Source organism: Zootoca vivipara, chromosome 8 (assembly GCF_963506605.1).
Source record: "Zootoca vivipara chromosome 8, rZooViv1.1, whole genome shotgun sequence".
Classification (NCBI taxonomy): Eukaryota; Metazoa; Chordata; class Lepidosauria; order Squamata; family Lacertidae; genus Zootoca; species Zootoca vivipara.
Genome location: NC_083283.1, coordinates 7128269 through 7153514, shown reverse-complemented (window position 1 = coordinate 7153514; position 25246 = coordinate 7128269). Strand labels below are relative to the sequence as shown.

The 25246-nt window shown below is 44.5% G+C and overlaps 1 protein-coding gene across 2 annotated transcripts in view; it reads right to left on the bottom strand.

Annotated features, from left to right (window-relative positions):
- Positions 1 to 25246, bottom strand: part of COL22A1 (collagen type XXII alpha 1 chain) — a 185501-nt gene that overhangs the window by 74534 nt on the left and 85721 nt on the right. For both annotated transcript variants that reach the window (XM_060277589.1, XM_060277590.1), the window contains exons 13-23: positions 22132 to 22185; positions 20643 to 20696; positions 19488 to 19541; positions 15861 to 15914; positions 15149 to 15193; positions 12707 to 12760; positions 10508 to 10561; positions 8488 to 8523; positions 7954 to 7983; positions 5148 to 5201; positions 4121 to 4174 (exon numbers count right to left, since the gene is read on the bottom strand). In XM_060277589.1, the coding sequence (XP_060133572.1) occupies positions 4121 to 4174; positions 5148 to 5201; positions 7954 to 7983; positions 8488 to 8523; positions 10508 to 10561; positions 12707 to 12760; positions 15149 to 15193; positions 15861 to 15914; positions 19488 to 19541; positions 20643 to 20696; positions 22132 to 22185 (543 nt within the window). The remainder of the gene's footprint in view (positions 1 to 4120; positions 4175 to 5147; positions 5202 to 7953; positions 7984 to 8487; positions 8524 to 10507; positions 10562 to 12706; positions 12761 to 15148; positions 15194 to 15860; positions 15915 to 19487; positions 19542 to 20642; positions 20697 to 22131; positions 22186 to 25246) is intronic.

Sequence of the window (25246 nt, the reverse complement as noted above, 5' to 3'; positions counted from 1 at the left end):
TCTAGAGGGATGGTATTATCTCGTTTCTAAATGAGGATTTATTACTTTGGGGTTCATTAAATTATTTCCTTCTTTGGTAACCTGGTACGATTCCCATTATTAAAGCAGGATAGAATCGTGCCAGGAGAAAAGTGAATTTACATTTAGATCCCAGAGAGTTAGGAACACTAATTAAAAATTTTGGGCCAGCTTGGTATGTATAAATTATGTGATGCTATGAATATAGGAGAAGCCCAAACCGTTGTATTCTCCCAAAGGTGAATTGCACATGGGAAAACTCTTAACCAGATGGCGGAAACTTAGACTGAATTGGATACAGTTTCAACAGTTCTAAGAATCTAGAGTAAGTCCCCTAAAGTCATCCATTATCAGGATCGCCATCTTGCTATGCGCTTACTGTGCCCTAACAGTAAAAACAGAGAAAAGTGGCTTTTGTGTGACCCTGGGTAAGATTGTACAGGGCTGGTTTGGGACACATGTCTAGGCCCTAAGGCCATGTCTACATGTGTCAGGTGTGTGTCTAGATCCAGTTAATCCAGTTACTTTAGATGCAGAAGGTTAGCAGTGACGTGCGGTGAAATTTTTCGTAGGGGAACAGTTAGGGCCAGAGGCACCAGCTTGCGAGGGTGATTGGTGAGGGGGGCCGAAATCACGTGTGTGATTTCTGATGTCCTGATGTTGTGTGTGAGCATTGTGCCTCCCTCCTTAAGCCAGGCAGAAGCTTCCCGGGCTTTGGGAGGGTGCCGGGGGAACATTTGGGTGTCTGGCCTAGTCTCCCTAGTCCAGGCATCATCCCCAAACTGCAGCCCTCCAGATGTTTTGGCCTACAACTCCCATGATCCCTAGCTAACAGGACCAGTGGTCGGGGAAGATGGGGATTGTAGTCCAAAACATCTGGAGGGCTGAAGTTTGGGGGTGCCTGCCCTAGTCCATTGAGCACACAGTACTGAAGGTTAGCAAACTATAATGGGGAAGGCTGTGTCTCAGATTCACAGCACACGCTTTTCCTGCAAAAGTTCCCAGGTTTGATCCACGGCATCTCCAGTTAGGACTGGAAGAGGCCCGTCTCAAGAACTGGAGAGCTGCTGGTCGATGTTGACAATACTGAGCTACAGTAAATGGATAAGCTTCCTATGTTGCTATTGTTGTTGAGTAAGGAGCAAGGAGAGCTGGGTTATTCTGAACCTGATGATCCCTAACAAAGGGCCATTCTGTAAACAAGCCAATTCCTCCTATTTTAATAGGAAAACTGCCATCCTTGAATGTCCAGGTCTCTGAGAGTGAATGCTTCTAGAAGAAAATACTGAAGATTGACAGCCAGGACAAGATGGACTGCTCTGCCAAGTTTTATTCCCGGTGCAAAGCTCAGGGTTGGTGCAACAGGTACTGTAGATGATTCCCACTAATATTTGACAGATGAGAGTGCCGACAAACTTCCGTTACACTAGGAATGAATCTTTGGAAAGAACCAACATTAAATCAGGCCCTGATAATTGCTACAAGAAATGAAAATTTCCATGTAAAAAAAAATCAATGGAAGCGCTATATTCTCCAGAGCCCCAATTAGGTGTTCTGATGTGCATTGGAATAATCACGCTGGGGAGATGGGAATTAGCCTGCCGGCTCTGCTACCCTTGTTGACATTCTTGCTCTCCATGAGTCAGAGGACAATTGTGTGAAGTGGGGATAATGATTCTATTCATAAGAATGCGAGAAGAGCCTGTTGGATCAGTCCAGCATCCTGTTCTCAAAGTGGCCACCCAGATGCCCGTGGGGAACCCATAAGCAGGTCCTGAGCACAAGAACCCTCTACCCTCCTTTGATTCCCATCAAAGGGTATTGCTGCCTCCAACCATGACAGTCTCTGCCATGTAGAAGCTCGGCTCTACCAACAGTTCACCATGGCTCCCACTTATTAAAATGGAGCACACCCAAGCTAGATATATGACAAAGCTCCCACTTGCCGTACTAAAAAATCACTTTTACAGAATTACGATTCCAATCAATGCCCTTGATGGTGTTGGATGGATTGGTACGGCAAAGTACAGTACGAGGAGAGACTTTGTATATGTGGGCAACCCTGTGTAAATGATCTGTACCATTATTTATTGCAATGCCCGCTATACATAGATCCAAGAGACTGATTTATAAAACCCCTGCTTATGAATGGAATACACTCTAACAGGGTGGAAAGGGTGAAATGGCTGCTGATCGATACGGATGACTTTGTAACTTACAAAGTAGCATTATATGCGTTGACAGCTAAGAAGATCAGGAGAAAAAAGCTAGATAAAATAGCGGTCAACTGCAAAGGGGATTCAGACATTTAAGCTGGCATATTTTACCTGAGATTTCCCTGTTTTCTAGTTTATGCAACAAATAATCTCTAGGAGACTTGACCGTGGTTTATTGCACTGGTAGTGCTAAATGTTTTTTTTTAATGTTTTTATGGTTATTGTTGTTTTTCCTTTTGTTTCCCCTGTGAACGATGCCATGGCCTTCGGCTAGCGCAATAAAGTTTATGAATGAATGTAGAAGCCCAGGTTTTCTAGTACGTGGGGAACTTCCATAATTGTAGGTGGCTCCCCACTACATACAGTATGTCTTCCTTATCTGGGTGGTAAATATAGCAATGTTTTTCTCCCTGCTGCACTCCAGATTGTAGCTTTCCCCTCTTCCAGCTTCTCACTCAAGGAAGGCTAGCTCTAGGTTTGAGGGGGCCATCAGGAAAGAGCTCTGTGGTGGTTACTTTGCCTTCCTAATGGGATTACCCAACAGTAGTGGGCAGCAATGGTCCACCATTGAAATAAGTGATTGGACTTAGTGAAAGGACCATTTGGGTTGAGCACCATTTAAATTCCCCACAATGCCCAGGGGCAGCATTACATCAGGGGCATTCTGGGGATTGTAAATGGTGCTCTGAAACCCAGCTTCCCAATAGTAATGAGGTTTGGAAAACATTTGGTTTCCTAAGGGCGCAGGATAGGCATCAGTGATGGGCTGTGATGAGTCCCCAGCAGCAAGCCCAGCGTGTGATGTTGCAATGCCATAAATGTGCTCAAGCAACTAGGTACCATTTATGTACCTGGTTACAACAATGCTGAGCATTGCTGCTGAGCATTGTTCACAGTTGATGACATTTAAAACAGAAGCTGGCTCCCCGTGTCTCATCTTCCAATGGAAACTCCTCTTCTGACAATGTGTTGGATAATACACAGAAGTACAGATCAGAAGACATTACACTTAATGGCGAAATCAGTCATAGGGGGCTGTAAAGACAAGTGTATTCTGTTTCAGAGGCCCATTGATGGAATGCTGCCTTTTAATGACTCAAGACTGCAAATCTTGTGAGAGGAGCAGCCATTAATGGGAATGACATCTAAATCACAGAGCTGTGTGCTCATTTCTTGAATGCAGTAAGATCTGCTCCCTAAGAGCTGCCAATAAAAGAAGAGAATCAAGGGAAAACTCATTCCCTTTATGGATGCAGACATTTCCTTTTCAAGCCCACATCTTAGATCAGCAAAGCTTTCTCTTTTGCAAGATCCTTCCCCCACTCATTTCCGTTGCATTAGGATGGCTCCAGCCAATTGCATCCGAGTCCACTGAAACATTTCAAAAATCTTACATTTCCCTAATGAAGACATTTATAAATTGGGTTTTTAACGATGGCCTGCTTTAAATTGAATCAACGGCAAACTAGTGTGTGTGTGTGTGTGTGTGTGTGTGTGTGTTGAGGTGGAGAAAAAGCTAAGTAACAGGAATCATTAATTTAATAACACTGGGTGCCCTTCATATAGGCTCAGCTCCCTCAACTGTTCCTTATAAGGAACCCTTGTTCACCCTGGCCACCTTCTCTGCACAGATAGAAACAAAGGCTTTAATGCTCAAAATGGGACTGTGCTCTCCGTCAAGCTTGGACTTTTGGTTACAACAGTCTACATAACAACATGTGTATAACTGATCTGCCGCTCCCTCCCCCCCCTCCTTTTGGGTGAATACGGAGGGCAGTGGGAATTATTGACAGTAGTCTAGTAAACACTATCAAACAAATTAGGCATCCCTCCCCCCCCTGCTAACAAGTTGGGGCATGCATAAGTACAGTAGAAGCATTGCCCACCCTTAGACCTTGTAAGCCAGCAGGTCCTGGTTTGCCTTCTGGTCCTGGGGGTCCCTACAAACAACAACAACAACAAAATATTTAAACAAAGTGATCAAACTGAAGAGAGAGAAAATGCATCACCAAATTACCAGTTTCCACATTCCATGTGTGCTCAACATGTGCTTCCCTTCCACCTCCTTTTACTATGTTAGTGATCTGCAAGATATCTCAGGAACTGGTGCCACAACACAGCTTGGTTCTTCTAGATCATATATTTAGCTTTGTCTGTTGTCCTCTGTCCCTGAAGGCAAGGGAAACTGCCTCTGTGCAGATGCAGAGACTTTCCCTGCACTGAATCTCAGGTTAGTGTTCTGAAGCATGCATTCCCATACCTGCCAAGTTCCTGTTGGAAAAATAAGGGATCGGCAGACCGGAAGTAGCGCTGCCGCCATTTTGGAACTGGGCGGAGCATGCTCAGAAGCAACTTTCGATGCTGCTCTGCCCAGTTCCAAAATGGCCACCGCGCCAGAAATCGCTTCTGCGCATGTCCAGAGACTCCAGACATGCGCAGAAGGAGCCTCCCCCGGCCGGTAAGTAAACCGGAAAAAAACAAAAAAAAATCATTTTTCCAGCTGGGAACAGCTGGAAAAATGGGGGTTTCCCGGGGAATACGGGAGACTTGGCAGCTACAGCATTCCAAGTGGGATTAAAGTCAAAGGAGCATATCTTCCTTTGAAATTTAAGCACAATTTCCATGCTACTGGAGTCTTTTGTATCTGTTGCATGGGCTTGTCTGGAACTCCAGATCTTTGCATCTGAAGCAAGAACCATGCTTCAGGGTCAACAAACATCTCACATTAACAATACAGCCATCTTATCCAGGGCTTGCCCATGGTTTGGACCAAAGACCTCTCACAGCCTACTGTAGTTAAGAATCAAATCAACAAGCCATGTTCAGGACTCTGCATATTCCATCACTGCACAAGACATTTAAAAATACGAACAAGTGAGCAAACCAGGGTGGGAAAGGCAGCAAATTACTTACTGAGATACCTGGAGTTCCAGGAGGGCCTATTGAACCTCTTGGGCCAGGAGCTCCCTGTAAACAAATTGAAATTAGAAGGTTAAAAAAAAATACTTCATATTGCATTTAAAATGAATTCCTTCAGCAGTGTATAGTATTGATCTGAGCAAGGGAAATGAGGAAGGTCAACTGTGGACAGCTGCCTACATTTAAAACTTCTTGCAAAAAGTTATAAAGATGCCAAAGATAGATATAAAAAAAATAAAAATAAAAAAGAACATACTTAGTTTGTCTCTAAGGTGCTACTGGACCATTTTTTTTTTAAAAAAAAAATTATATATATTTTGACTGTGCCAGACCAACATGGCTAACTAACTGAATACAGATAGATATGTACAAGATGTACATATCTTGTACATATCTATCTGTAGATGTACATAACTGTGTCCAGTTCTGGGCACCACAGGTCAAGAAGGATACTGACAAGCTGGAATGTGTCCAGAAGAGGGCAACCAAAATGGTCAAAGGCCTGGAAACGATGCCTTATGAGGAACGGCTTAGGGAGCTGGGTATGTTTAGCCTGGAGAAAAGAAGGTTAAGGGGTGATATGATAGCCATGTTCAAATATATGAAAGGATGTCATATGGAGGAGGGAGAAAGATTGTTTTCTGCTGCTCCAGAGAAGCGGACACAGAGCAATGGATTCAAACTTCAAGAAAGAAGATTCCACCTAAACATTAGGAAGAACTTCCTGACAGTAAGAGCTGTTTGGCAGTGGAATTTGCTGCCAAGGAGTGTGGTGGAGTCTCCTTCTTTGGAGGTCTTTAAGCAGAGGCTTGACAGGCATATGTCAAGAATGCTTTGATGGTGTTTCCTGCTTGGCAGGGGGTTGGACTGGATGGCCCTTGTGGTCTCTTCCAACTCTATGATTCTATGATTGTATTATTCTATGATTCTAAGATGTATCTCTCTCCCCCCACTTGCATCCTCTCCTGTACTCCTTTTCCTTTACCAATCCTCTTATCAACTTATGAGTTTAAATCTACATGTGAAGTCCACTTGTTGCAAACATGCATTTCGGTGTTTGAGAGGCTGCTCCATATGAACGGATTATCTGCCTTTGGAGATTCGCCAAAGCCCGAGGCTGAGCAAACATGAAGACTTTTCCTTCCTTCCATCTCAGCTTGCTCGTGATGGTGCATGGAAGAAGTGGCTCACTGGATGGGGCAGAGCTGTTGTGCTGCCTTCCTGACAGGTGGCATTTGCTTACCAGGAAGGAGAAAGGGGGGGAGACTAAGTGGTGGGGAGGTTGTTGTGGTGCAAACACACTGGCAGAGCTTATATGGCAGTGCTGCTGGTGCATTTACCCTGAGCCAACCTTCCAGACACCTCATCCTTTCCCTCCCCCTCCTGGAAAGCAGCAATGGCACACTTGCCACAGGAAGCTAGCATAGTGGCTCAACCCTACCTCTGAATGACAGCTCCACCATCCTTGACCATTGGTTGTGATGACTGGGGCTGATGAGAATTGGAGTCTGACCACAAGTGGAAGACCACAGTTTCCTCACCCCTGTGCTAAAGCGGTACTAAGAGATTTGTATGCTGGAAAGTAGTAGTTTGTTTAAACAAAGGGATGACTCTCCACAATTTAAACTGGTCACGTTTCTGAAAAGTTGCTAAGGAATGGTGGACCAGCCTTTGATTCTCTCACATACAATCTGATCCTAGAAGGGTCTTAAAGACCCCTGGCAGTTAAGTCCAGTCGCGAACGACTCTGCGGTTGCAGCGCTCATCTCGCTTTACTGGTCGAGGGAGCCGACGTTTGTTCGCAGACAGTTTTTCCAGGTCATGTGGTCAGCATGACTAAGCTGCTTCTGGTGAAACCAGAGCACAGCACGGAAACACCATTTACCTTCCCGCTGGAGCAGTACCTATTTATCTACTTGGACTTTGATGTGCTTTCAAACTGCTAGGTTGGCAGGAGCTGGGACCAAGCAATGGGAGCTCACCCTGTCGCAGGGATTCAAATCCTCTGACCTACCGATCAGCAAGCCCAAGAGGCTCAGTGGTTTAGTCCACAGCGCCACTCGCCTCCCTTACTTCCAGATAAACCTGCCAAGGATTTCACCCAATATACTGTTTTTCAGAGTACAGTGGTACCTCGGGTTACAAACACGATCCGTTCTGGGGCGCAGTTCGTAACCCGAAATGGTCATAACCCAAAGCGCCATTTTGCGCATGCGCAAAGGACAATTTTGCAATTTTCGCGCTTTGCGCATGCGCAGAACGCACACGCGGCAAAAATACTTCCGGGTTTGCGGAGTTCGTAACCCGAGGTATGACTGTACACCTTTATTTGCTTTGCTAGTTCTGAACTACTGTAGGTTTAAAAGAGGGACGGAAGAATATAAACTTCGGAGCAACAATTGAAACAGACTCCAGATAGATAGTGCACCGACAGCAAACATCACTGAAGGGTGTCTCCTCCTCCCCTCTCTGCTCTCCTCGGGTAATGAAAACAGACAAAGCAATTTCATTCCGGAGTTTTCGTGAACTAGCAAGAACTGTGTGGGCTGGATGACTGCAACCCTTGGAAAAAAAGCTATTAGGGAGAAGATAAACAACTTGGCGGTATCTCCTTTGATTCAAAATAAAGTTTATTCAGAGTGGAAAAGGTTCCGAACTGCTCAGCCCAGATTTATTGGTTCTGCAGTTTGGGTTGACTTTATCATAGTAACTTAGTCAGCACGGTCATTCTTGAAAATTGGGATTTCTGGTTATTATTATTATTTTATTGACAGCACAAAAATATTTAGAAAGACCTTACCTGCTCTCCTTTCAAACCTTCCATCTGCACCTGAAACAGAAGATAAATATGTAGCACAAGGGAGATGAGTCTGGGTTTCTGCCCTGCTCTATATCCCGTAGGTGGGGAAACTTAGCTGAGCCCTGCATTCCCCCTGAGATCCAGCTGGTTGAAGTTATGCGGCCAAGCAGGCAACAAAAAGTGCAAAAACTCTGCTGCAGTAAGATCATGGGAATGTAAGTAAACAGAGTACTGCAAAAACTACCTCACTCCCCAAGGGCCCTCTCAATTTCCTTCCACCATCCAATCTGAAAATTTCACAGCTGGCAAGGATTTCATGCATCTCTCCACAAAATTCTTCAGAATGGCATGCCCTTCTCATTTCAGCTTCAGGAAAATCGTTCACCAACTATTCTATGAGAAAGCATTTCTATGCTCTGCTCAGGCATTGACGCCGGACATATTTTAGAATTTCTCGAGATCCTGAGAACCCATTCAAGAGAACTTGTTTTGTCAACCAGCACAAAACACAGTTCAAATGTTAACAGCTCTTACCACTGAGCCAGGCTTCCCTGGAGGCCCTATTTCACCCTAGATGAGAAAGAAAATGAGAGGGGGGGAAACAATCCAGTTAAGTTTAGAAAGATAAGGCGCTGGTAAAGCTTTGTCTGATCTTTATCGAGCATTTGCTCTGATTTGATTGTAGGGCAGTTATGTTTACACATCCTCCTATTATGCATTAATTCATTCCACATCTTTCAATACATTCCCTCTTGATTATCCTACAGCAAAAAGGCAGTGTTTTGGGGGATAATAATAATAATAATAATAATAATAATAATAATAACAACAACAACAACAACAATTGGATTTGTTGCTCTAAGGTGATGGAGCACTTTAATCCACTTTAATTGTGCAAACCAAAATTTCCGATATGTACCTGAATCCCACCTGCAACACACACAGAAACACAGCTCCTCTTTCCTATTCTGGCGCTACTGAATTTCACTAGGAATCTGACTTCATTCTTAAATCATATTTCTATAGTGTGGGGACTAATAGATGGACAATGGGTTATGCCGACTCTTATGGCAGCTAAGAGGCTTATGCTGCAAGGCTGGAAGGACAAAGACCCACCACCTCCCACCCAGTGATTCGAAGATCCCACTGGCCTGCGAGCACTCCAGTTGGAGAACAGCCTTTACCAAAGGCGTCATGGGCTTTGAAGACACTCGAACTCAGGACGCAAAGGAGAAACATGCTAAGAGGAAGGCACACTTGGCAAATCCACACCGTGATCAACTCCCACCTGGAAACCAATGTCCCCACTGTGGAAGGACGTGTGGATCCAGAATTGGCCTCCACAGTCACTTACGGACTCACTGTTAAAACCATGTTTATGGAAGACAATCTTACTCGGCTACGAGTGATCGCCAAAGAAGAAGAAGAAGATTTGAAGATCTCACTGCCCTTTCTATATTTGAATGTGTGATTGGAATCATCAATTGCAGAGTTGGAAGGGACCACAAATGCCATGGCAGGGGGTTGGATAAATGACCCTTGGGGTCCTTTCCAACTCTATGGATCTATGATTCTATTGATTTTGTCTATATAAGTCTTTGGATATTTGGACTGCCAATATTAATTTATATGTTTAAAGCAGAATGGATGGAATACTCTTATTTTTAATGTCACCTGGCAATGAAATTAATAGTATTATGGCTCAGGGTCACAATACCTCAAGGACCCCTTCTCTCCATATGAACCTACCCGGACCCTGATATCAACTTCTGAGGCCCTCCTTCATGTGCCTCTTCCTCAAGAGGTCTGGAGGGTGGCAACACAAGAACAGGGCCTTCTCTGTAGTGGCTCCCCATCTATGGAATGCTCTGCCCAGGGAAGTTCACCTGGCGCCTTCATTGTACACCTTTAGGCACCAGGCAAAAACGTTCCTTTTTAACCAAGCCTTTGATTGATCCAATTTACATCCTATGCCCTTTTAAAATGTGGTGTTTTTGTTGGGGGGGGGGCTATTAGGTTGTTGTTTTTATTTTTATTAGGTATTTTGTGGTTTTATATCTTGATTTTATTCTGTGAACTGCCCCGAGACCCCCGGGTAAAGGGCGGTATATAAATTCAATCAATCATTAATATTACGGTATTGTTATTATTACTATTATTGTTACCTTTTCCTTTCTTCTTTATTTCTGTTATATTTGCAAATAGGAAATGGGGAGGGGGGAGGATCCGATATATCATCAAAATTCTGATGTGCCATTCTGCAGCCTGTGAGGCTGTCACGCCAGTTCCTGACATTTCTAGAGTACCACGTAAGTTGGCATGTAGTTAGCAGAGCCTCGTACGACCTGGCCAACGACCTGATTTACATGGGGCAGGGAAAGTGAGCAGGAATTGGGAATGGCCAGGGCTGCATCAGGATTATAAAACTGGGAATATAGTGAAATCCATCTTGGGATAGGGGTTCTGAGTTTGTCCTACATTACGTCACAGGAATGTGATGTGATATGTAAGCAAGCACATCTCAGAGGCAAGATTTACACAGACAACACCTTACCTTTTCTCCTCTGGGTCCCATGAGACCAGGTTGGCCTGGACTCCCTTGGATGCCCTGAAATCGAATGAAGCGACATTCAAAAGTTGTATTCAGATGCATGTGTTCCAAGCCAAAGTTTTCAGTGAATTTGTGATTCCAGGGATTGAATTTGGGATCCACTGAACCATGAATCACTTTAAGCTAACCCACAGACACAATCATACGTATGTCCATGCAGAAGTAAGTCCCAGCAAATTCAATGGGACTTCGTCCCAGGTAACTGTTTATTATAGGATAGCAGCTCTACTGTAATATAAAGGTATTGATCAAATGGAGTAAGTACACACATTTTAAATATTTGGAGAGCAATATGATGTGCCATGAAATACCTAGGGCAGAAATTAAGAGGGGAAAAGGGTATGAAACAAAAGTTGACAGTTTACCATTGGAAAATAAACCTAATTTACAACAGAGAGAGAGAGAGAGAGAGAGAGAGAGAGAGAGAGAGAGAGAGAGAGAGAACGAGAACGAGAGAACGTGCAAGCATAGCTGTATGCAACGTATGGAGGATACCAAAAAAAAGGAGGAGGAAAGGAAGCTGGGAGGACTTGAAATGCAGCGCTGGAGAAAGATGCATCAAGGGAGTTGAAGGAGAAGGAAAATAAACAGAAATCATGGAGCAGCTGGAACATTGGTAGGCAAACTAAGGCCTGGGGGCCGGATCTGGCCCAATTGCCTTCTAAATCTGGCCCGCAGACAGTCCAGGAACATAGCTGCCAAGTCTCCCATATTCCCTGGGAAATCCCCGTTTTTCCAGCTGTTCCTAGCTGAAAAAAATGGATTTTTTTTGTTTTCCCCCGGGTTATTCTGGCACAGCGGCCATTTTGGAACTGGGCGGAGCATGCTCAGAAGCGACTTTTGATGCTGCTCTGCCCAGTTCCAAAATGGCTGCAGTGCGATTTCTGGCACGGCGGCCATTTTGGAACTGGTCAAAGCAGCATCAAAAGTCACTTCTGAGCATGCTCCGCCCAGTTCCAAAATGGCGGCAGCGCTACTTCCGGTCTGCTACTTCTGGCCCGGTCCCTTATTTCTCCAACAGCAACTTGGCAGGTATGTCCAGGAATCAGCATGTATTTACATGAGTAGAATGTGTGCTTTTATTTAAAATGCATCTCTGGGTTATTTGTGGGGCACAGGAATTCGTCGTCGTCGTCGTCGTCGTCCCCCAAATAGTCCGGCCCCCCACAAGGTTTGAGGAAATGTTTGCTGACCCCTGAGCTGGAATGTTGAGCAGGGGCAGAGAGCCCTGCTTCCAAATGCAGTATCATTGCGGTTTGCCTGGAAAGTGTGATGGTGCAGGATTGGAGCAGCAATGCCAAGTGTCAGATGGACTTCACCCAAGTGTGCTCTGACATGGCTGACTACCATCCCCACACCATCCAAGTAATCGGCGGCAAAGCCACTGTTAGGAGGGTACAGCTGCTCCGGGGGAGAATTATTGCTTGTGGTTAGAAATGGACATGATCCAGTTCTGGCACAAAGGTAGAATCTAGACACATAAAAAAACCGCTGTGAAAATGCTTTTTTTTAAAGGCGTTTTGAATATATATATATATATATATATATATATATATATATATATATATATATATTGAATTTGCCATAAGCTCACCATCGCCATCTAGTGTCACATTTGCATAATTCACTTAAAACACACTTGAAATGTTTTATTTGCAGCTGTATGGCTGAGTCCAAAAGGTGACGAATAGGTTACACAGAAGGATACGGCATCTAATTATGGCAGCATATACTTTCCAATATTTTGTAAAAATAAGGGACTACTGCATGGTATAATTGAGGCTAACCTGCAATGAGGAAGAGCTAACAAATGGAGATACTGATATATGAAACAAGCTTAAATGGTGGGGAAAAGAGAGGATATATATGCAGACATGAAAAAAATATGCACAAAATAGAAAAAAAAGGGTGGAGGGTTTTTCAATTACATGTCTAGAAACAGGTATCTGGCCTGTTATTTATTTAGCTGGGATACGTTCCACTGAGGAAACATTTACAGGATTGCACTGTGATGCACACAGGAAATACAGCAGGGGGCTACATTTTGGGGGGTGGGAGGATGATTTCAAGATGCAAGTTCTTCTCTAAATTCACAACTAATTCTAGAAAATGGTTTCGTACCACTTTGAATTGTCCACATACCTGCTTCCCATCCACACCAGGCTTTCCGGGGAAACCATCGAGACCCGGTTCTCCCTAAGCAAAGAAATAGGAATGAAGACTCGAGCGTTGGACATACATCCTGGGCCATCACATCAGCTCTGAACCTGAGAGCATTTCCACCCTGGATCTTGGCTACGCTGCAGCGTCAGAGCTAGAACCACAAGTCAGGTTTATGTGGCTTGAAGAACCAATGCTAACCTGCTTGGTTCTATACATAAGTTGCATTTCTCAGTCTGTGCAACATGCCTTTATGAATAGTGAAAGCAGATTCCTGCAGCCTCGCATGTTCCCTGCAACTGTCTTTGACTATATCCCTCCCACTTTGGTTCTCATCTACCCATAATAAATAATAATAATAATAATAATAATAATAATAATAAATATTTATACCCCGCCCATCTGGCTGGGTTTCTCCAGCCACTCTGGGTGGCTTCCAACAGAAAAATAAAATAAAATAATCTATTAAGCATTAAAAGCCTCCCTAAACAGCCTTCAGGTGTCTTCTAAAAATCTGGTAGTTGTTTTCCTCTTTGACATCTGGTGGGAAGGCGTTCCACAGGGCGGGCGCCACTACCGAGAAGGCCCTCTGCCTGGTTCCCTGCAACTTGGCTTCTCGCAATGAGGGAACCACCAGAAGGCCCTTGGAGCTGGACCTCAGTGTCCGGGCAGAACGATGGGGGTGGAGACGCTCCTTCAGGTCTACTGGACCGAGGCCATTTAGGGCTTTAAAGGTCAGCACCAACACTTTGAGTTTTGCTCGGAAATGTTTTATTTATTTATTTATACCCCGCTCATCTGGCTGGATTTCACTCTGGTTGACTCCCAACATCATCATCATCATCATCATAAGTGATAAAACATCAAACATTAAAAACTTCCCTAAACAGGGCTGCCTTCAGATGTCTTCTAAAGGTCAGATAGTTGCTTATTTCCTTGACACCTGATGGGAGGGGGTTCCACAGGGCGGGCACTACCACCGAGAAGGCCCTCTGCCTGGTTCCCTGTAACCTCACTTCTTGCAGTGATGGAACCGCCAGAAGGCCCTTGGAGCTGGACTTCAGTGTATACCCAACAACCTGGCCATGATGAGCACTTAGGATGCATCAGATCTCCAACTCTGCTGGCTGGACCAGCCTGAACCAGCCTGTGATAAAGTCCCCCTACCCTTACTCAGCCAAAGATACACTGGCATAACTTGCTTGGGCAGAGGCTGGTGCAAATTCCCCCAAAGGGAGACTTCTGAGGCTGGGTTGGCCCAGCCATGAGATGGGGTAAAGATCTTGAAGTGGTGCCCCTGTGAATGCCCAGCACCTCACCACCTCTGCCACTGGCAAAGAATTGGTGCTGATCTCTCATACAGCATGACCAGCGAGAGCTCACCAATAATCAGCACCAAAGGCAGCGGTGACTCTTCATCAGTGGCAAGGGGGTGGGCAGTGCAGGAGGTGGCAAAAGGGGAGGCGCCATCACTTTCCTGAGGGCATGTTAGGGGTGGGATCCCAAGCCAATTCAGCTTGGTCACGTGACCTAGCAAACCAGTGTAGAACACTCGTTGAAAGGCTTTGTTTCCCTTTGTTTCCAGGCTTAATTTAATTACTGTAATGAATTTCTATGCCGTTCTCGAAGCTACGAACATGAGTTTGACCAAACTGCGGGAGGCAGTGCAAGACAGGAGATGGGGTCACGAAGAGTCGGACATGACTAAACGACTAAACAACAACAACAGCAATGCCGCCCTATACCCGAAGGTCTCAGGGTGGTTCACATAAAATAAGGGTAGTTCACAGAACAGCAGCATTATTTGCCCCACTGCTGAAAGACCTTTTGAACCGGTATACCCTCCAACATTTATCCAATGAAAATAGGGACGCCCCTTTCCATAATGATAATTTTACCATTTACATCCCCCATATCTTACTGGCTTGCCCAAATCACTCTGGGAAGCTTCCAACCTATATATATATATATATATATATATATATATATATATATATATATATATATATATATATATAATACACATACATTTTAAAAAAGAAATTAAAGAAAACCTTCCCTATACTGGATTGCCTCCAGACGGCTTGGGGGGTCGGCTAACTCCATACCCTCCAACATTTCTCCAATGAAAATAGTGATGTCCTAAGGAAAAGTAGGACATTATGGGATCAAATCAGAAACCGGGACGGCTTCGCTAAATCAGGGACACCCATAGATCATAGGGACACTAGGAGGGTCTGGGTTGCTCCTTAGCAATCTAACGAGTAACTTTTTTTTTTAGAGGCCCCTTATAATCTGAGGCCCTAAACTGTGCATACATTTACCCCCGATTTCCCAGTTCTTTTTTGCATTCATTTCTGAGGAAGAATATTCAGAACTTCCACTCAGATTGTTGACAAGTTATCTGACGCACACAAACCATACCTTGTCTCCCCGGGGTCCCTTTTCGCCTCTTTCTCCCTGCAGGCCCTGAAAAAGTGGGGGAGAAAAAAAGATTTTGTATCGTTCCCTCCACTACCCAGTGAGTCACGGTTGTGCTAGCAATTTGTACCCAGTGACTCATTATGGGCTGCATTTCCTGTGCCAGGGAAATGCTGATTTAGTGCTCTGCCTACTAAGCAGTTGTCTATAATATACCAATAATGTTATTCCCACAAACCGCCTTTGCATATGCTAATTGGCCTTGGCCTTGGAGTACTCAATGAGCTGATCAGCCATCCATTGGGATTGTTGAGCTGTTCCGAGACCTAAAAAGAATGATTGTGAAGTCTTTATAACCAAGATAATGAGGATGGGGAAAACTGAATGACCTTCTCCAGTGAAATGTGTATGTGAAGGAAAGCAAGAGAAGGTTTCAACAAGTAAAAGGTGAACTTTAAACTGGTGGAAAGTATTGTTAAAGATAAAATAACCAAGCGTCTAACTAAGCCTTGCTGAAGCAGAGCTATCTATGTGCACATATGTTGATAACTGTCCTTATGTGCTGGCAAGGCCACATTTGAGTATCAGCCATCCATTTACCAAATGAATGGATTTTACAAATCACACCGAACACTCAGGGATGTTGGCTCATTTATGGAACATTGGGCAGGTTAAGTGATTAATAATAATAATAATAATAATAACCACAACTTACTGGTGCTCCAACGTATCCTTGGCGTCCTGGAGGACCTGGCTGACCATCTGACCCCTGGCGAGAAATATATAGAAAGAAACAAAGATCAGGACTGTCGCAGAAGAAACCTAAGGCATCTTGCTTACTGGAGAAAATAATGAATTTGCATCATCTTCTCTGACTGTGATCACAGGAGTCAAACTTATTAGAAGGGCAATTCCATAATCCAGTGAGCAAAAGCATCTCTCTGCTGTTCCTGAAAAAAACAACTGTTTGAATCTTAAAACAGACTGGAGAGGAAGGATGGGAAATGACATTGCTGAGTCCCACATCTTCAGAATACATCCCTGGATCATCACCTAATAATACATAAGGGTCAGTTAACATAATAGTGGAGTATTGCCTTCTTTATCCTTGTGACTGTATGCTTCGTTGTTGCAACCACATGTCCAAATTTTAAGCATGAAATAGCCATTTACACTTCACTACTGATGTAGTGATGTATGGAAGTGAGAGCTGGACCATAAAGAAGGCTGATCACCGAAGAATTGATGCTTTTGAATTATGGTGCTGAAGGAGACTCTTGAGAGTCCCGTGGACTGCAAGAAGATCAAACCTATCCATTCTGAAGGAAATCAGCCCTGAGTGCTCACTGGAAGGACAGGTCCTGAAGCTGAGGCTCCAATACTTTGGCCACCTCATGAGAAGAGAAGACTCCCTGGAAAAGACCCTGATGTTGGGAAAGATGGAGGTCACAAGGAGAAGGGGACGACAGAGGATGAGATGGCTGGACAGTGTTCTCAAAGCTACGAACATGAGTTTGACCAAACTGCGGGAGGCAGTGCAAGACAGGAGTGCCTGGCATGCTATGGTCCATGGGGTCACGAAGAGTTGGACACGACTAAATGACTAAACAACAACAATTTGAAGATACACTAGAAACACTTCTTCAGATACACTAGAAACAGAAGTGTCAGACCCTATATATATACAGAGGGTGGTGGGGGTGGATGGGAATGTTTGATGGGCTGATGGGAGTGGTAAACCTGTAGATGGCTGTTAATGGCTGCTGATGGCTGCAATTAGTCCTGGGCTGAGGTGCTAAAGAAAGCTTGATCATGCATAATGAGATAAGAATCCGATGTCTCTATTCATCCCAGGTGCTTCCATGGTTTTAAGCTTGGTAATGATTTCCAATTCAGCAACTTCTCTTTCCAGTCTGTTCCTGAAATTTCTCTGTAATAAAACAGCTGCTTTGAGATCTTGTATAGAATGTCCTGGGAGACTGAAGTGTTCTCCTACTGGTTTTTCAGTCTTATGGTTCCTAATGTCAGATTTATGTCCATTTATCCTTTGGCGTAGGGTTTGGCCTGTTTGTCCAATATAGAGAGCTGAAGGGCACCGTTGGCATTTGATGGCATACACAATGTTAGAAGATGAGCAATTAAATAGTCCTGAGATGGTATGTTGGATGTTGTTGGGGCCAGTAATGATGTTGTCCGGGTGTATGTGGCAGCAAAGTTGGCATCTGGGTTTATTGCAGGCTCTGGTACCAGTGTCCATGTTAAGTCTGGTGGTTGTATTATTGTGGGTGAGGAGTTGTTTAAGATTGGGTGGCTGTCTGTAGGCAATGAAAGGTCTTCCTCCCAGAGCTTGAGAAAGGGAGCTGTCATTGCCCAGGAGAGGCTGTAGATCTCTGATGATGCGTTGTACTGTTTTAACTTGGGAGCTGTATGTGATGACTAGTGGTGTTCTGTTATTTTCTTTTTTGGGTCTGTCTTGCAGCAGGTTCTCCCTAGGTATCAGTCTGGCTCTGTTGATCTGTTGTTTAACTTCATCAGGTGGATATTTTAGTTCTAAAAAGGTTTGATGTAGATCTCTTAGGTGAGATTCTCTGTCTGTAGAGTTGGAACAGATACGGTTGTAACGTAGGGCCTGGCTGTATACGATGGATTGTTTGGTATGTTTGGGATGGTAGCTAGAAGCATGTAGATATGTTTGTCGGTCAGTTGGTTTTCTGTATAAGGTGGTGTCTATACGTCCATCCTGTATTTTTATAGTAGCGTCCAAAAATGTATTTCTTGCATGGATTGGTTCATTGTTAGGTTGATGGTGGGGTGAAAGTCATTGAATGTCTGGTGGAAGGTTTCCAGGGTCTGTTGTCCATGTGTCCAGATAATAAAAATATCGTCAATGTATCGTAGGTACAAGAGAGGTTTGAGTGGGTAGGAGTCTAGGAAACGATGTTCTAAATCTGTCATGAAGATTTTAACAATGAGTTTTAACAATGGTTTTAACAATGAGTCCGTAAGTGACTGTGCAGGCCAATGAGAATGTGTCATGGGCACCAGTCAAAAAATGCCTGCTGTGGGGGATATCACAAAATGAATTTTTTGGGGGCATAGCATAACCTGCCATGGGGACATTACATAGCACAAAATGGTTGTCATTTGGGGGGGGTAGAAAAAGGGACAAAAGCACAAAATGGTGTGGGTATGTCTGTCATTAATGAGGTGGGGAGAAGGCACAAACATCAATCACTCTCATGGAGAGAAACCCTTTGCACCTCTCCTCTGTTCAGGAGGGTGGGTGTTCCTGGCATCCAATGAAATGTGGGCATGCTTAAGGGGAGTGCGAGCTAGTGCAAACAGGAACTGAACAGGAAGAGCAAACAGTAACAACAAACAACAACAACAACAACTTTCTTTGTACCCCAACCATCTGACTGGGTTGCCCCAACCAGGGGTGTAGGAAGATAGGGGCGGTGGGGACAGGGCGCCCCGGGCAGCGTGATCACAGGGGCGCTACCGCGGCTGCCTGCCCCGCCCCAAAACACACATCTGCCCCTGCGCGTTGCGTGCCATGCCCCTGGTGGCAGCACACCTGAGCCCCTGGCCCCAGCCACGCTGGGCGACTTCCAACATATATAGAAACATAATAGAACTTTACACAATAAAAAGCTTCCCTCTACAGGGCTGCCTTCAGGTGTCTTCTAAAGGTTATATAATTACAGTGGTACCTCGGGTTACAAACGCTTCAGGTTATAAACGCTTCAGGTTACAAACTCCACTAACCCAGAAATAGTACCTCAGGTTAAGAACTTTGCTTCAGGGTGAGAACAGAAATCGTGCTCCGGCAGCAGGAGGCTCCGTTAGCTAAAGTGGTGCTTCAGGTTAAGAACAGTTTCAGGTTAAGAACGGAACTCCGGAACGAATTAAGTTCATAACCAGAGATACCCCTGTACTCATCTCTTTGACATCTGATGGGACAGGAAAAACACTTTATGTACCCACACACATAGTGCTGGGTAAGGGGTGAGCTTGGGGAGGGTTAGAAAGTTAGGTTAAGGAAAGGGATGAGATGGGATGAGGAATTGCATTTGAGTTTTGTATGCAGGTAAGATCTCCCCCCCCTACCCGCCCCACACCCCTAATTAAAAGTCTGTATACATAATGGAAATTCGGAAGGGAAGAGACAATAGTGGGCATGGATGAGAGAAGCCCAACAGGAAGTGTGGTACTTGTTGTTTTGCAGAAGTTAGAAGACACTCTAAGTATAAGGATGGGCTCTCATATCAAATCATTCAATCAATCATTCATAAAGGTGCCCTTAATTTCATTCATGATCCTCTTTGATCCCTCTGCTCACCTTCAATCCCGGTGGTCCGGGGAGGCCAACTGCTCCAGGAAGTCCAGGTTCTCCCTCAAAAGAGAAAGCATAGCATGTTTGTTGCAAAAACTACACATTTTATAAATTGTTGGATGCTGAAGGCAAAGCCTACTGAATCTATGAAGAGTGAGGATCTAATATTTACTGAAACTAGAACATGCTTCATCTATGCAGGTTTCCTGCCTCTGACTTGCAAGCTCTCCAATGATCTGAGATACGTTTCCAATCCTTGATGTGACAAGATCCTTTGACTTAGTGATAAGGAACCTCAAGCCTACAGCCAAATGCACCCCTCTGAGCCACTTCATCTGGCCAGACTACATCCCCCCCCACTGCCCTCCCTTTGCACCCGCCTTTAATCTTTTTGCCTATCTTGAATGTGACCTTGATCTATTGCACTGTTTCTCAAACTTGGGTCTCTAGCTATTGGATGGAATGGACTACAACTTCCATCATTCCTAGTTAGCAGGACTAGTGGTCAGGGATGCTGGGAATTGTAGTCCAAAAACAGCTGGAGACCCAAGTTTGGAAAGCACTGATCTATTGCTTGTTTCCCTGGATTATGATAAAGTTTGTGTGTGTGTGTGTAGAGGCAGAGGCAGAGGCAGAGGCAGAGGCAGAGGCAGAGGCAGAGGGAGAGAGGGAGAGAGGGAGAGAGGGAGAGAGGGAGAGAGGGAGAGAGACTAGCCTACTGTTCAAAAGTAAAAATCACATTTGTTTCTCCAGTTACAATGTACGGTATGTAGATTCCATCTGAGCTTAAGTCCCTCAAATTGTTGCTGCCAAACTTGTGCCTGGAGTGAAATAAACACCTGAGCTTTTCAGAGTTGATTCCCCCACCTCCCACAATACACTTTGTTAAGTCGCCAGTATTTCTAACAACCCTCTAATGAACATCAACACACATTCTTCCTCGGAGCATCCAAGAGCAGTTAATCCATATGACGTCTGACTGCTGCCTTGGCTCAGAGAGAGGCCTGCTGAGGTTATTAACCTGCTGTCATTTGTTTCGGATGCATTCAAAATGGCAACGCTAATCCCCAAGACATGCTCCACTCAATGCACATTGATTTGTAGCATCTGGCTTATGATATAAAGAAAAGGAGATTACAAGAGAAGAAGTGAAAAGCTTACAGACTCTCCTTTGGCACCATCTCTCCCTGGGATGCCAGGTGCACCGAGGGAGCCCTGAAATAATAAGAATTAACATAAATGCATTAATGGGCAACCATCATCAGCATCAAATTAGCACCAGCTGAAAGCAGAAGCACATGAATAATGTACATTGGCAGGTCTAATCATTTTCACCACAAGTGAAATTAATGTGAGGTCTCAGAGGGGACTCATTGCCCAAACCCAACCCCCAAACCAAATTTCTGGTATTAAGCACTGTATTTATTAACAGCTAAGTGTCTGCCAGAGTGACAAGGGGGTGTTGTCCCAGTGGCCTGGATAGACAAGAGACACCCTCCCCTTTCTGTCTCACCCACAGCCAAGTCTAGACAAAACCACATCATATTGGACTGCTGCACTTTAGATTCCAGGTGGCAAATTGAATTGCAGAGGAGTATGAGAACGTCACTCTTCATTCCTGAACATGAGGACATGAGACCCACAAACCGCTATTTCTCCTCTCCAAATTACTCTCCTCTAACTGGCTTTGCAATAAACTATATTGTTAGTTTATTGCAGGTTCGCCTGATGAGCAAGCTGAAATAAACCAGCAATATAGCATACAAACAACTATGATATGTAGAACATGTTGGAAGAAAGCTGAGCTGAAACCCTTCTGCCTACAGCCTCAGAAGAGAAACTTCTGGCAACAAAGCTGTTCTATTAAATAGCTATTTGGAAAAATTAAGATGTGTGGGCAGTGGTGAGATGCACCATAATTGGCTGTGTCCATGTGACGCCTCATTAAGAACTTTCACCCATAGCATATAATTCGCACTACAAAAAAATAACAATAATCTTCCACCAGTTATTGCAATATTGAATGAGGCTGGGGAAGATACGTTTGAGTGGAGTGGAAAGCTCATTTTTCTTTACGACATTCTCAGTGCTAGAAGCTTCAAACTGCGTCCTCTGAATTTGCAGAAGGGCAATGCAAAAGGGGATGATTACTGCAAAACTTATTTATGGGGGCATGGCTGAAACTTAAGTTCTTTTGTCATTGTGTACTGCATTGTACCACCTGTAATTTGCCAAGGAAGAAACTGCTTGGAAAGCTGTTAACGTAGGTCAGGGGAGTCAATAAGAATACTAAGATTCAGGGTTTAAGTTCCATTACATTTATAGGGGACAGATTCATTGCCCAGGGGCAGAATGTTTGAAAAGGTTTCCTGGAGGTTCAAGCGATAGATGCCAAGTTGGTGATGTGTACTAGGCTTCATTGTTGTTGCTTTGCATTGTGCTTTGTGCCATGTTATTTGTGGTGTTTTAGGGATTGTTGTGCTGCTAAAATCTGTGTGGCTGACCATTAAGCTGAACTGCAGAATATCTTTAGGGAAAGTCCTTTTCAAAGTCCAACTTTTATTAGTTCGAATGTATCAGTCCCCCACTTGTGTAGCTGGAAACTCCTGGCAGATATTTTCTTCTGTCCCTGCTTTGAACAGATGGTTACCTTTTCTCCTCTTTCACCCATTAGCCCAGGTAATCCTTGGGCTCCTCTTTCACCCTGGAATGATAAAACATAGTGGGTTCAAAAGGCTTCATACGAAATAAAAGACAATCCTAGAATTCACTGAAGGGACAAGCTAGTTGAAACCCACAAGCAGTGTTTGGAGTGGACTGCTTTAAAGCTTGGAATCTACAAACTGGGATACCATTGTGGAAGGAAAGCTGCAAACAGAATTTTACGCTGTATACCGAATTTTGCACAAACAAACCAAAGAGGATACAGTGAATCAAGAGCATTCAGATCAAGAACATTTCTCTCACATCCCATTCTGATGAACGTACCCCGACCACCAGGATCCCAATTTGCACCAAGACCCTCACACTATTTGCTTTAAAGAGAAACTCATTCTCACAACTGCTAATTACATAAATAGTGTCAGGTCCACCACTCTGTAACAAACCCATTATTTGGGCCACAGAGGTGATTTCATCCTTTACGAGAAGCATGAAAAGCACAGGATGTCTTGGGAACGAAGGAAGAGTCAGTTACTGAGTGACAAAGCACTCTGGCAAAGGAGACCTCCCAGGAGTCTCAGATAACACAGCTTTGTTATTGAGGCCATTAAAGGCTACAGGAAGGTAATTGCTCTCGCTTATGGTTGCCAGCTTCAGCATCAGGGAAAGTCTCTTGGGCCTTTCAGAGCTGAGCCAAAGTGAGAGTTTTGGCAGGGGCTCCTAGAAGGAGCCTAACAGCACCTGTTAATCTTCTCGCTTCAATACTGTCTCTCCGCTCGAAATCAAGGTGCAAGACCTATCCTTTTGCAAAACATCAGTAGCTTTCTCCCACCTCAACTGTTGCTTAAAACCATTCACTTCTGGAGTGGCTGCTGTTCCTCTTCACTTTGTTCCCTGGCTGGGAAGGAAATTGTAGCCTGCCTCATTTTCATTGGCAGAGGTGTCAGAGCATTTGAAGAGGCATTCTACTAAACTATCTGTTTTACCTAGGAGGACAGAAGATGTTACACTCTAACCTGAACCATTCACATTCTTCCCTCTGCGCAGCATCACCTGACAACCTAAGCTACGCTCCTGCTCACACTAGGAGGAAAAATTCACTCCAGTGCAGAAATAGGCATCTACTGGGTGGCAATACACCAGCCATACTAAAATCAGAGGTAGAACTCTGCTTGATCAGACCAGGGGCCCACCTAATCAAGCATCCGATTCTCAATGTGGCCAAAGAGGTGCCAATGGTCAGCCCACAAGCCGAATCTGAACACTCTCCCCATATGATTTACAGCAACCGATATTCAAAGGCACCCTAACTTCAGCTGTGGAGGGAGAACTTAGCTATCGTGTTTAATAGCCACTGATGGCCTTGCCTTCTATAAATGTGTCCAATGCTCTTTTAATGCCATCTAAGTTGGTGGCCACCAGTGCATCACATGTGAATGAATTCCATACATTACCTATGTCAGGTGTCCACAGAATGGATATAGTGCTGATTGTGAGGGATGTAGGTTGGAGCAGAAATTGCTGCTTTCTGGCATTCTTAAATGCAGGTAGCAGCTTCAGAGGTCATTTTGGTTGGAATCATCCATGGTCTAGAGCAGGCATCCCCAAACTCGGCCCTCCAGCTGGTTGGGGACTACAATTCCCATCATCCCTGACCACTTGGCCTGTTGGCTAGGGATGATGGGAGTTGTAGTCCCAAAACACCTGGAGGGCCAAGTTTGGGGGTGCCTGGTCTAGAGCAGGCATAGCCAAACTTTGCCCTCCAGCTGTTTTGGGACTACAGTTCCCATCATCCCTGACCACTGGTCCTGTTAGCTAGGGATGATGGGAATTGCAGTCCCAAAACAGCTGGAGGGCAAAGTTTAGCCATGCCTGGTCTAGAGGCTGAAACTATCTGCTTGGCAAAAATCTTGCACATTAATAGCATTCATTTCATTAACATTACATCTAGTAAACAACTCTTTATTTTTATCTGAGAATTATTGGAAGGTATGCATAAAGTTATTCACCATCTCCTAGTAAATCTAGATCAGGTCCATTGGTTACTATTTATGGATTAGGCCAAACTTTTCATAGTAAAACAAGGGCACCCACTAGAGTCATTAACTCATAACTGATCACAAAGTTTCCTGCAGATTGCAAGTTCATGAAAGAGCCAATTCATTTTTTCTCTCTCTCCTTCCCTCCCTCCCTCCCTCCCTCCTATATTAATTGCACTCCTTTTTGCAAATGCACTATGCACTCAACAACAATTTGTTGATACCACTGCAACAGTTATGATGAATGTTCAAAGCGGCTATACAGGAGCTGCACAAATCATTGCCCTCTTGAAAACCCAGGTGCAGAAACCTATTAGGTTAATTAGATTAAAATGCTATTAGTATCTTGGCAGTGCCAAAGAGGGAGTAGAATTTTCTACCGGGGGTGAAGTGATTCTTCACAACAAATTGTTGGCCTTAGAACATTTGTCAAAAATATGGGAGGAGGAGAGTCCAGCTTAGCAACTGCACTTCATTCTAATTTAAACATTTAGGCAAAACTGATGCCATACAAGTTTCCATGCGAGAGGCCAATCAGTAGAAGAAAATGAGATAAATAGAAAACAGAGATTATTAATTCTTATGACCCTGGGATTCATACTGATACATAAGTTTATAGAGCATTGGTAATTGTAGTGTATGTGTTTGTGTATTCTTAATCATTTTTTCTAACACATATTTGTTTGCAGCAACTGAAAATTATATCAGGTCCCGAGTTTAATCCTGGGCCTCTCTGAGTATGGCAGGGGAAAGCTCCTGTCTGAAACTCTGGACAGCCACTGTCAGTAAGATGGACCATTGATCCGACACAGTAGATATTCCTGTGCAGGGGGGTGGGAAGATAGGGGCGGTGGGGGCGGGCCGCCCCGAGCGGCGCGATCTCAGGGGCGCCATCACGGCTGCCCACCCCGTCTCTCAAAACACGCGCCCCGCCCCAAAATGCATGCTTGTGGGTGGCATGACGGCCCTCACTGGCCCGCCCCTCGCCTCCGTCCAGGGAGAGCGCATGCCGCAGCTGGGAGAGCGCGCGTTGGCTGAGCAAACCCCTCGTGCCTAGCAAGGTTT